Genomic DNA, 12,811 nt, shown 5'->3' on the forward strand with positions numbered 1-12,811 from the left:
TTTTGGAGACGGGGGTTGCACCATGTTGGTCAGGCTGGTCTCGAACTACTGACCTCGTGTGATCCACCCGCCTCGGCCTCCCAAAGTGCTGGGATTACAGGCATGAGCTACAGTGCCCGGACACACCTGGATAATTAAAAAAATTTTTTTTTGTAGAGACAGGGTCTTACTGTTGCCCAAGCTGGTATTGAACTACTGAGCTCAACAGATCTGCCTGCCTTGGCCTCGCAGCGTCAGGATTACAAACGTGAGCTACCACACCTGCCCAAACTATTTTTATCCAGGCTTCCAACCGTATACAAGTTATTTCCTACATTTCTCTGAGGAATTGCATCCCATTGTACAAGCTTCCTCATCCTGGAAGGGGAGTGAATGGATGGGGGTGTTGAAAATTTATAAGATTAGTTTGATCCAAACTGATATATTTTGGTTCCATGGGTTAAATAAGACCGTGAGGTCACATGTGAGCAATGTTTTTCTTTTTTAGAAAGCGTTTCTTCCCTGTAACTTGGTTAAAATTCCACAGTTCCTCCCTTTGTCATACTTAGACATTAAGATAGATTTATTAAAATTCTAAATAGCGTAAAGGGTTAGATATCTGTACTTATATGTCTTTAGGCTTCCTGCCTTCGTTGGTTTCACTTCTGATTTTGTTGGTTACCAAGGAAACAGCCTAACTCCTGAGCCTCCAATCACTAGCTTTTCCAAGAGACTAATTCCCAGTGTCAGGGTTCCAGGCGCTAATATAAACACTGAGGGCGACTGCCCGCAGTCCTTGCCCGAGGTCGTCTTTGCGGGGTGCCACAACTGTGGCAAGGGTCCCCGTAGGTCCTCCACCAGTCCCCGTGAGCCAGCCTCTGCGCTGTCCAGATTCTAGACCTTTCGCGGGTCGGCGCGGCCTACTAAGGGCGGGCCTGGGGTCCTGGACTCAAAGTTCAGCCTTGACCGCGGCCCCACGGGTACGCTCGTGTGCCTTCCGTGCTCCAGGGCCCGCCAGACTCTGCCCGGTGCGGAATGGAGGTGTGAAGCCGCAGAAACTAGGGAGGGGCTGACAAGCGATTGTCGGTTGCCTGTGGTTCCCTAAGCAACTCTGTGGGTGCGGGGGTTGAAGGTTTCTGCACTCCAAGGCTCGTGGTATCGTCCCCGCGCCACCCTGACTAGCCTCTGATGGCCGCTGACAGCCTCACACAGGAGGATCCACACTGAGCCCGCTCCCCCTACACATCCCTACCCACCTTCCAGTCCTCTCTTCTCGGCGCACGCCCCGCCCCGTGAGCTGCCACGTGACGGGAACCGCCAGTGAGCCTATGGAAGACACGCCCCACGCCCCCGCCTTGCCCCCTGCTCGGCGCGCCGCCACGTGATGCGGCCCACCTCCAGCCAATGAGTGCCGGCCTCGCCTCACGCCCCGCCCCGCGCGCCGTGGCCGTTTGAAGTGACTAATTTCTGTCATATGACTGAGGCGCCCATGGGGGTGGCGGGGCGGCTGTAGGAGCGGGGGCCTAGCAAGCGCCCAGCGGAGCGACCCCTGCGTGGCCGTGGCTAGCATGGCCCCTACGCTGTTCCAGAAGCTCTTCAGCAAGAGGAGCGGGCTGGGTCCTCCCGGCCGCGACGCCCGGGACCCAGATTGCGGGTTCAGGTAGGGCGCTGTGGGGCTGGGGTCGCGGAGCCGATGGTTTTGTGGGCTCCGAGCTCCAGGGGTGTTGGAGCCTTAGGTGTTGAGACTCGCGCGGAAGTGCCGCGCTGAAACCAGCATCTGGTCCACGGTGGGGTGGAGCCGGCTGCGGGCTGGCGGCGTAGGGTTGAAGCGAGGTCCTGTCTTTCCTCTTACCCCACCCCCCTCGCCGTTGCCCCTTCCCCCTCCTCCCGTCGGTTTGTTTACGACCTGCCCCCAGCCACGCGCACCTCTGCTCCTCCGGACCTAGCACCGCGGCCTGAGACTTTGGGTCCACACGCCTTCCTGGCACAGAGTGGGGTTAGGCGCGGGCTGGATTGGACCTCAGCCGCGGTACTCCAGGGCCGCGAAGTTCTCCCCTCCTCCCCGTGACCAGTCGTCCTCCGGGCGCTGCGTTCCAGCTTGGTTGGCGTTGTAGAGAGAGCAGCACGTTTGGCCAAGCTACCGAGTTGAGAGAAGGTTGGAGGAGTGAGTAGGCAAGGTGCCGTTCTTCAGGTTTTTTGGACGCTAAAATTGGAGGTGTGCAGTAACTGAACCGAGCGACCTTAATGTTATCAAAGAAGACACAATATGAAACCTAAGAGTTTAGGGTTACTACTGAAGTAAGACCAAATTAAATGAAATCTGGCCTTGGAATTGGCTGTAGATTCTTCCTCCTCAGAGCTGTTACTGAAAAGGAGTCTTAAAAATTGAAAAGGTTAGCAGAGTATTTTGTGGTGTTGCAGGCTTTGTAAATTTTTCATTGTAGTACCTGTTGCTGACAGAATAACTTTTTAGAATTGTAAGATTTGATATAAACCTGGATTCAAAGTAAAATTTAGTTGTTAAACTGCACCTGAGGAAGAGATTATGTCCAAACAGCCTTTATACGTATTGCATTGTGGAAACTTGCAAATATAACTAGGCTAAATGTCAAATACCACACAAACTTGGTAGGATAGGAGAGAGCCCCATTGTACAGCAGTAGTAGAAACAAACAAACAAACAAACAAAAAGAGAATATGTCAAATTTTGAAACGGGAAAAGTTGAAATGACTGTGCCACACTAGTTTAAGAAATTTTGATATTATTAAAATTATTCACTCTCTCTTGCTAATGCAGGTCTCAGCAGAAAACACTTAGTAAATGCATGTGGAATTGAAGACATTTTTCAACTAATCTGTCTTTTCCCCTGAAAAATAAATGTGCCATGCTCATCTGTCTCTCTTTAAACATTTCTTTAGTGTTGTTTTTTCTTTGAAAAATGAAAGTGCATCTTAGATAATACTATATTGAGCCATCGAGTAACTCAAGAGACAATAGGAAACAGGTTCCAAATGCATATTTAAAAGGTGGCGTTTGAATCGACAACTGCTTTCTGTTTCTGTGCAAAGATTGACTTAAGGTACCTAGGTTTACAAGGGTCTCAAGTCACTCCCATAAAAAAAAAATTTCTCATCTGTTTTTTAAAGTAAAGTCTACTATATAGTTGTGTAATACTGTTTTACAGTTACCAAAGGACTTTCTCATCAGTTATCTTATTTGATGTTTCACAACAATCTTATAAGATAGAGCAAGTAGCAGTACAGACAACTATATACTTTTGCTAGTGGAAGTAAGAATTATCAGTAAGCCCAGTAACTGCAGTGCATTGTAGAATTGCTCACTTTAAAAATGAAACGTGTGCATGTGAGAAATGAAAACTGATGAAATGAAACAGAACAGGCATATCTGAAGAAAAAAATTTAAATTCTGGTTAATGTCACACAGCTAATAACTTATAGATCTAATCAACCCATGATTTTTTAAAAACAATTTCATTGAGCTGTAATTTATACACAACAAAGTATAAATACATTTTAAGCATACATTGTATACAGTTGTATACCCACCACCCCAATGAAGTTTTGGAACATTACCATCACCCAAAAAGTTCCCCCATGCTCTGTTGCAGCCTAACCCCTCCTCAACCAGGACAGTCACTGATACTTTCTGTCCTAACCCCTCCTCAACCAGGACAGTCACTGATACTTTCTGTCCATAGTCTTGTGTCTGGGTTATTTGTTGCATTTGTTAGTTCCTTTTATTTTTTTGAGACAGGGTCTCACTCTGTCAACAGGCTGAAGTGCAATGGCGCAACCATGCCTAATACATCATGAACCTCCTGGGCTCAAGTGAGCCTCTCACCTTGCCCTCCCAAAGTTCTGGACTTACAGGTTGAGCCACTACCCAGTCAGTTCCTTCAGTTTTATTACTGAATGGTATTCCATCGTGTAGATACACCATGATTTGTTTATTCACTCACTAGTTGGAGGACATTGGGTTTTTTTTTTCAGATTTGGGCCATTATGAATGATGCTGCTGTTAATGTTTGCGTATAAGTCTTTATGTGGACATATATTTTCATTTCTCTTGGGTGGATACCTAGGAGTGGAGTTGCAGAGTCATATGCTGAGTGTTGTGTTTAACTTTAAAAAAAATTCAGACTTTTAAAAAATAGTTGTAGCATTTTGTATTCTCAGTAGCAGTGCATGAAAGTTACAGTTTCTTCACAGTCTCTTCAATATTGATATTGTTGTTTAATTAAAACATTTTATTGTAAAAAACATACAAAATTTACTTTATTTTTTTGAGATGGGGTCTCTCGTTGCCCAGGCTAGAGTGCAGTGATGCAATCGGCTCATTTCGGCCTTGACCTCCGGGGCTCAAGTAATCCTCCCACCTCAGCCTCTTGAGTAGCCTCCCACTTTGGCCTCCCAAAGTGCTGAGATTACAGGCATGAGCCACTATGCCTGGCTGAAACTTACTGTCTTAATCGTTTTTTGATTCTTTTGATTATAGCCATTCTAATAGTATCTTGTGGTTTTAATTTGCATTTCCCAAGGATCATATTTAGCATCTTTTTATGTAACCCAGGTTTTTGAGTAGACTCACATTTAGTTTTCATTCTAGTATATCATGCTTTCCTTGTGGGAATCCTTTTTTGGGGAATTAGCACTTTTTTTTTTTTGAGACGGAGTTTCGCTCTTGTCACCCAGGCTGTAGTGCAATGGCACAATCTTGGCTCACTGCAACCTCCACCTCCTGGGTTCAAGCGATTCTCCTGCCTCAGCCTCCCGAGTAGCTGGGATTATAGGTGCCCGCCACCATGCCCAGCTGATTTTTGTGTTTTTAGTAGAGACGGGATTTCAACACTTTGGCCAGGCTGGTCTCAAACTCCTGATCTCAGGTGATCCACCTGCCTCGGCCTCCCAAAGTCCTGGGATTACAGGCATGAGCCACTGCGCCTGGCTTATTATGCTTTTTAAAAAAGTGCCAGTTGTGGCCAGGCATGGTGGCTCATGGTGGCGGGTGCCTGTAATCTCAGCTATTCCGAAGGCTGCTGCAGGAGAATCACTTGAACCTGGGAGTCGGAGGTTGCAGTGAGCCAAGATCATGCCATTGCACTCTAGCCTGGGTGATGAGTGAAACTTTGTCTCAAAAAAAAGTGTGCTAACTGTGATCATGAACAGCAGACAAAATGATGTATAGAATGTAATATCTTCATAACAGGTTTAAGGATTCAGAGATAAGTCATGTAAATAACTTAATGTGGTGCTTAGCACGTGGCTTTCTGGAACCAGAGGTAGTTGTTACGGTTAAGGTACCAGTCTTGTGTGAGAACCACTGGTTTGGGCCCAGACTCATTAAAGGAAGGCTTTCGCCTGTTCTGCATAGTGAGGCTTTTGCCAATTCACTAGCCTTGACTTTTTTTTCCGCATAATGACATTTTAAAAAATAGCCACTATACTATTATTGTACTCAATGTAACTTAATAGAATTAACAGAAATTCCCTAGTAAAAGCTATTCTTAGTCCATATTCCAATTTTCTGTCATCTCAATACGTCTTTTTATGGTAGGTTTGTTTGAATCAGTCTTAAAAGTCTGTGTATTGCATTTGCAGTTAGGTAGCTTAAGTAATTTTTATTCTATAATAGCCCTCTCTGCTTAAATGTGAAATTTCCCATGTTCTGTGTTTGGCTTTTGCAGTCTTATGGTTTCCTAGCAATATATGGTTTAAAAAGCCCCCTCCATGCAATCCTGATGGTCAGGTTTGCCGGAAGTTTGCTGTAACTTATTCCACTATTTCTTGTCTTTCCTGAAAACTTGAAATTAGATTTAGATATTTTATCACATTTAGGTTCCCTTTTTTTCAATAAAAATATTTTGTAGATGTTGTATACTTTCTCTTCATCAAAGCTACATACCTGATTGCCCCACTTGTAGTAGTTTCAGGTGGTATCACCTTATTCTTCTATTTCATAAATTTCTCCTTTAATGATTTTAGCATTCTTTGTTGATTGTTGCCTTAATTCATTATTTTGTTAGACTTTACAAAATGGTGATACCTTGATTCTCTTTTTGTTATTTGCTGGAATAACTTTTATCAACTATTGATTACTCCTCGCTACAGAAAAGGGAGCATAAAAATTAGATGATATCCATATGTCATTTTCCAAAGTAATTGGTAATGAGTTGTTCACTGAACGTTGTTTTAATTATCATTATAAAAGATTATCATGAGCTGTTGAGTTTTAATGTGTTTTAATCCACTCCTATCAAATTGTCTCCTATTTGACCAATGGAAGCCTTTTTAGGTTGACTTCTGTTTCTTTTTGCCATGACCTCATTAATCTTTGATAACTTCTTGCTTTCTTCTGGCCTGTGTCTTAATCTGTTCTCCTCCTTTTAAGATTTTATCACCTTGGATTTATTGTAGATTCTGGGATATGTCAAACTGTACTGCTCCCTGTTCTTGACATAGTCCCTTATACCATTTTGTTTAGCTTTTTGGAGTGATCATCTGGGCTTATTCTAATAATTCCTTGCTCCAGGAAGCCTTTTCTGATTTCTTCCAGACTAAGGTAGGTCTGACTGTAACTTTGTTTCATAGCTTATTGCATGTCCTTCTGTGACATCTGTCACAGTTGTCATTGTCCACGTCTCTGCTTACTCTGGCGTTCTCTTCAGTGGTAAGCATTGAGATTTATTTTATAGTCGGGACTCTGCAAATTCACCTAATGGGTTGCCTGTGGGGAGTAGATGCCTAGGTAGTTAGGTAGATGTCATTTTTGGGGGGCGAGGGGAGCAGGGTCTTGCTCTGTCGCCCAGGCTGGAGGGCAGTGGTGTGATTTTGGCTCACTGCAACCTCTGCCTCCTTGACTCAAGTGAACTTCCCACCTCAGCCTTCTGAGTAGCTGGGACTACAAGGTGTGGGCCATCCCGCCTGGCTCATTTTTGTATTTTTTGTAGACATGGGGTTTCACCGTGTTGCCCAGGCTGGTATAGAGGCTGATCTTGAAACACTATCAAAAATAGCAACTTTCTCCCCATTTTCTGTCAGAACATACTTTCTATCTGTCATCACTCTTTTAATAATTTATAATCCATCTCTCCCAGGTTTTACATTATTGTGCCAGTAGACACCACAGTGTCTGAGCATATGCTCAGTAAATATTTGTAAAATGAATAAATGAAATAACAATTTTAAGGGCAGAGGGAGAGGGTCAAAAGTTCTATTTTGGGTATTTGGTCTAGTTTTAATTGCCATTGAGATACCCACCTAGAGATGACACTTTAATAAAGTCAATCTGGAGTTCACAGTAGAGATTGGGATTGGAGATAAGAGTTTGTGTGTATGGTATGGTTAATATTAAAACTACAGATGGATGAGATCATCTAGGAAAAGGGTGTAGATAGAGAAGTGGAAAGGACCTAGGGCTTTGCCCTGAGGATGTGTTGAAATATACAGATCTGACAGAGGAAGATCTACAAAGACAGATAGGGAAAAGCCAGGGATGTATAGTGTTAAGGGAAGCCAAGAAAAGGAAGTGTTTTAAAAATGATAGAGTGAGTAATAAATTGTTTGTATACTGTTGCTGACAGGTCTTATGAGATGAGAAATGGAAAAGTGTCCATTAGATTAGTCCAGATGGAGGTAACTGGTGACTTTGAGGGTTTTTGGTAGGGAGGATAAATATTTTGGGGAAAAAGTGAGACAGATTTAGAGTAAATGTGAGGAAATGGCCTCACTACTTAATTTTCTGTTTATTATTTCTATAGAAGAAATAATCTGTAGTGCTGAGTTATTTTTTCACTTTCAGTGTTCTTATTTTATGTCACATTTTGAGCTGAATTTCTTAAAAGCTAGTTTCATAATATTGCAAACAATTTTAAGAATCATGTTTCAGAAGTTTTGTTTTTTAAATGGGATTTAAAAAAATTTGCCATACCCACAAGAATTTTTATTTTACCTAATTTATTTTAAATATATGTATTTTTAATTGATATAATAATTATACATATTTATGGGGTGTAGGATGATATTTTGATACATAAACTCCATTAACCAGCTTTCCACTATCCTTCCCTCCCTAATATACTTCCCAGCCTCTTGTAACCGCTATTTTATTCTACTTCTATGAGATCAACTTTTTTACTTTCGACAGGTGAGTGAGGACATGTGGTATTTGTCTTTCTGTGCCTGACTAATTTCACTTAACATCATGTCCTCCAGGCTTATCCATATTGCAGCAGATAACAGAATTTTATTTTTTTAATGGCTGAATAATATTTCATTATGTATATATACGACATTTTCTTTATACATTCGTCTGCTGATGGACACTTAAGTTGATTACATATCTTGGCTAGAGTAGATACTGCTACAGTAAATATGAGTGTGCAAATATTCTTCAACATACTAATTTTCTTTTTTATTTTTGGATATATATTCAGTAGACGGATTGCTGGATCATATGGTAGTTTAATTTTATAGTAAGAAATGTAAATATTATAATTTTGATTGTTAATTTGATCTACTTTTTCATCCCTTGGTAGTGGAATTAGATTTGTTTTTTAAACTATGTTTATTGAGAAAAAAGAGAAAAATACAACTTTAAAATGTAGTTTATGAAAACGTAGATCTCATTTTTTTTTTTTTTAAGACAGAGTGTCACCTAGGCTGGAGTATAGTGGCACAATCTCAGCTCACTGCAACCTCTGCCCTACAGGCTCAAGCAATTCTTGTGCCTCAGCCTCCTGAGTAGCTGGGATCCCATGCCACTCGTGTCCAACTAATTTTTGTATTTGTATTTATTTATTTTAATTTTTGTATTTTTAGTAGAGATGGGGTTTCCCCATGTTGATCAGGCTGGTCTCGAATCCCTGACCTCAGGTGATCTGCCCTCCTTGGCCTCCCAAAGTGCTGAGATTACAGGCATGAGCTACTGCACCTGGCCTTAGATCTCACTTCTTATTAATGTAATAATTATCTTAAATCCTACTTATTTTAAACTTGCTTAAAATAACTTCCCGTGTAAAACGTAGCAGAATCTCTTTTATTTTAAAGGAGTCCTAATCTACCCTCTACTGATCTTTTTTCTGTTTCTGGGACCACCATTCTCTTAGTCTACCAAGTTGAAAATTAGAGATCATTGTTTATTCCTCCTAGGCTTTGGTTGCCACATTTGCTCATTTAAATACCATTGATTCGAATTCTTCAGTAGCTTCAGTTACTTTTCATTTTCCACTGCCATCACCTTATACAAATCCTTGATGTCTTTTTTAAAACTTTGCCATTACTTTCCCACTTCTTGTATGTTCTGTGTTCCCCTCTACGCCATATTTCTTCTTCATCTTTTTTCAGCAGGGAGAAAGGGTCTCACTGTGTCACCCAGACTGGAGTTGAGGTGCAGTGGCACAATACTAGCCCGCTGTGTCCTCAAACTCTTCACCTCAAGCAGTCATCCCACCTTGACCTCTCAAAGTGTTGGGATTATAGGTGTGAGCCACTGCACCTGGCCCCACACTGTTCTTTTTAATTGATTTTCCTAGATCATAATTCTAATCAAAACACTTAGAAATATTTACTTCTCATTGCTTAATAGGAGATTGATCTGTGCTGCACACTGTTTCATGTACTTTATACCTATTAACTCATTTAATTCTAACAATAGCTTTATGAAGAGGTCTAATTATCCCTGTTATGTTAACGAAGAAACAGAAGCACAGAGAAATTAAGTATCTTCCCCCATGTCATATGGCTATTAAGTGATGAAATAAAGATTTGAACCCAGATGTTTAAGTTCCAGGGCCTTTATTCTTAACAAGTCCAAAGTCTGCAGTTTGGCTCATCAGCTTTTCATAGAGTTGTAGCTGGTGTGATAGACTTGTTGAGTTCAGATCCATGGCCCAATACTATCTGCGGGGCATCTGTATGTGTGCTTGCATCTCTTAATTCTGAAATCAGACTGCTTGATTTTCAAACCCGAGTTCATGCACTTAATTGCTGAGTCCTCAGGCTTCATTCTCTTTTATCATAGATAATGCTAGAAGCAGTGTTTCTTGATCTGTTACCTCATACCACTCTACCTAAGAGACAAGACCTGTATGTACTCCCAAGATTTTTGGCAAAAGTCCTAAACCCAATGCTGTTTATATCACCATTGAACTTATTCATGGTCCTCCATGACCTGATTGGATTAGGCATAGACTAACTATTTTGGTTACTGTGGCAAGGGGAATGGAGTTGCTCTGATTGTGGTAGTACATCTGGAGCTAGCAGTGAGATCAGTCTCCCACAAAATGCTGGTTGAAGATGGGGAAGTAGATACTGAGGAGATAGTCCCAGTATTTATTATACCTACCTCCTTATAGTTGTTTTGAGGATTAAATGGCATGGTAGGTACTCAGATGTTAGAATTTCTTCCCACATCTCCTGCTTTAGTTGAGTTTTTGCTGTTATAACAGAATACCAGAGACTGAATAATGTATAAAGAAAAGAAATTTATTAGGCTCATGTTCTGGAGGCTGAGAAGTCGGAGAGCATGGTGCTGGCAGCTGATGAGGACTGTCTTGTTGCCTCGTCCCATGGAAAAAGGCATCACACAGGCAAGAGAGAGTTTGGGAGAGAGCAATTTGGGGCTGAACTCACTTTTATAACAATTCCACTCTCGAGATAATGACCTTAATTCATTCCTGAGGGCAGAGCCTTCATTACCTAACTGCTTCTTAATAGTCACACCTCTCAAAATTGTTGCATTGAGGATTTAGTTTCTGATGTGAACTTTGGGTACACATTGGAACTATAGCACTCTCATCCCCCAGTTTCTCCTTTCCAGTCTTCTTTTTAGTTTGTCCTCTAGTTGTGGGCTCTGATTAGAACCATTTGATGTTTCTAGAGAATAATCTGTTTCATGTGTTTGCATGCTACTTGGAATACTTTGGAGTTAGTGTTATTTTACAGCTCCAATAGAAACCATGTTTTTCCTGTATTTCTTCATTGTAGGAGATATTTGCTTGTGTTTTAATTGCATTTGTATGTATCTGTATTCTTCACTAGATTGTAAGTTCTATAAGGGCACAGACTTTGTCTAACTTAGTGCTATACTTCTGGTGTCCAGCTCAAAGAAGGCATTCAATAAATATTTGATGAATGAACAAATGAATAAAAATAGTTACTGAACTGAAAAAGTTCTAATTCATTGAACAAAAATGCTTCTGTTTTGGGTTGCTTACTTAAAGTTATTCATTCAATGAGCAATTTAAGCAGATTCTTCTTTGATATCGTTTATCAATTTAAAGGAGAGTTTTATTATTTTGATTTTTTTTTTTTTTTACATTGCAAGGGTAGCCTCATTTTCCAAAATCAGTTGTTCCAGAATAAGTTTTGGAATCGGTTATGACTCCCATAAATATGGATTTTGTATTAATTTTGATTAATGTCCAGTTACTTTAGAATATAAAGCAAACCATATATTTGTTTTAAAAAAGTAAAAATTATTTGTGAATAATTTAAATATTTAAAAATAAATATTTTCTTTCTTTTTTTTTTTTTTTTTTTTTTGAGATGGAGTCTTGCTCTGTCACCAGGCTGGAGTGCAGTGGTGTGATCTCAGCTCACTACAACCTCCACCTTGTGAGTTCAAGTAATTCCCCTGCCTCAGCCTCCAGAGTAGCTAGGACTACAGGCATGTGCCACTACGTATGGTTCATTTTTTGTATTTTAGTAAAGATGGGGTTTCACCATGTTGGCCAGGATGGTTTCGATTTCCTGACCTCATGATCCACCTGCCTTGGCGTCCCAAAGTGTTGAGGCATGGGCCACCGCGCCCGGCCCAAAAAATAAATATTTTCAAAGAAACAAGGTCTTACTTTGTTGCCCAAGCTGTACTTGAACTCCTGGACTCAAGCAATCTTCCTGCCTCAGTCTCCCGAGTAGCTGGGACTACAAGTGCACACCACTGCACCCATCTAATATTTTAAATTTTTATAAAGGAAAGGCCTGAACATTGTTTAAAGATTACATAGTAAAGTCCTGTGTTAATGTACTAGCTGTGACATGATCAGTTCCAGTCATGGAACTCCTGACTGGCTAGGTGGTGAAGCCCGTTACTGGAGTACAGTGGCACAATCTTGGCTCACTGCAACCTCCGTCTCTGGTTCAAGTGATTCTCCTGCCTCGGCCTCCTGAGCAGCTGAGATTACGGATGCCTGCCACCACACCTGGCCAATTTTTTTTTTTTTTAATTGGATTTTAGGTTTTGGGGTACATGAGCAGAGCATGCAAGGCAGTTGCGTAGGTACACCCATGGCAGTGTGCTTTGCTTTCCTTTTCCCCTTCACCCATATTTGGCATTTCTCCCCAGGCTATCCCTCCCCACCTCCCCCTCCCACTGGCCCTCCCCTTTTCCCCCAATAGACCCCAGTGTTTCGTACTCCCCTTTCTGTGTCCATGTGTTCTCATTTTTCATCACCCGCCTATGAGTGAGAATATGCGGTGTTTCATTTTCTGTTCTTGTGTCAGTTTGCTGAGGATGACGTTCTCCAGATTCATCCATGTCCCTACAAATGACACAAACTCATCATTTCTGATTGCTGCATGCTATTCCATGGTGTATATGTGCCACATTTTTCCAATCCAGTCTATTATCAATGGGCATTTGGGTTGATTCCAGGTCTTTGCTATTGTAAACAGTGCTGCAATGAACATTCGTGTGCATGTGTCCTTGTAGTAGAACAATTTATAGTCCTTTGGATATATACCCAGTAATGGGATTGCTGGGTCAAATGGGATTTCTATTTCTAAGGCCTTGAGGAATCGCCACACCGTCTTC

General features: G+C 41.4%; 1 protein-coding gene across 2 annotated transcripts in view; it reads left to right on the forward strand.

Annotated features, from left to right (window-relative positions):
* The first annotated feature begins 1,451 nt into the window (after nucleotides 1-1,451).
* FNIP1 (folliculin interacting protein 1) overlaps nucleotides 1,452-12,811 on the forward strand; it is a 179,893-nt gene continuing 168,533 nt past the window's right edge. For both annotated transcript variants that reach the window (XM_002744624.6, XM_008991521.5), the window contains exon 1: nucleotides 1,452-1,639. In XM_002744624.6, the coding sequence (XP_002744670.2) occupies nucleotides 1,548-1,639 (92 nt within the window). In that variant the 5' untranslated portion in view covers nucleotides 1,452-1,547. The remainder of the gene's footprint in view (nucleotides 1,640-12,811) is intronic.

Source organism: Callithrix jacchus, chromosome 2 (assembly GCF_049354715.1).
Source record: "Callithrix jacchus isolate 240 chromosome 2, calJac240_pri, whole genome shotgun sequence".
NCBI classification, from domain to species: Eukaryota; Metazoa; Chordata; class Mammalia; order Primates; family Cebidae; genus Callithrix; species Callithrix jacchus.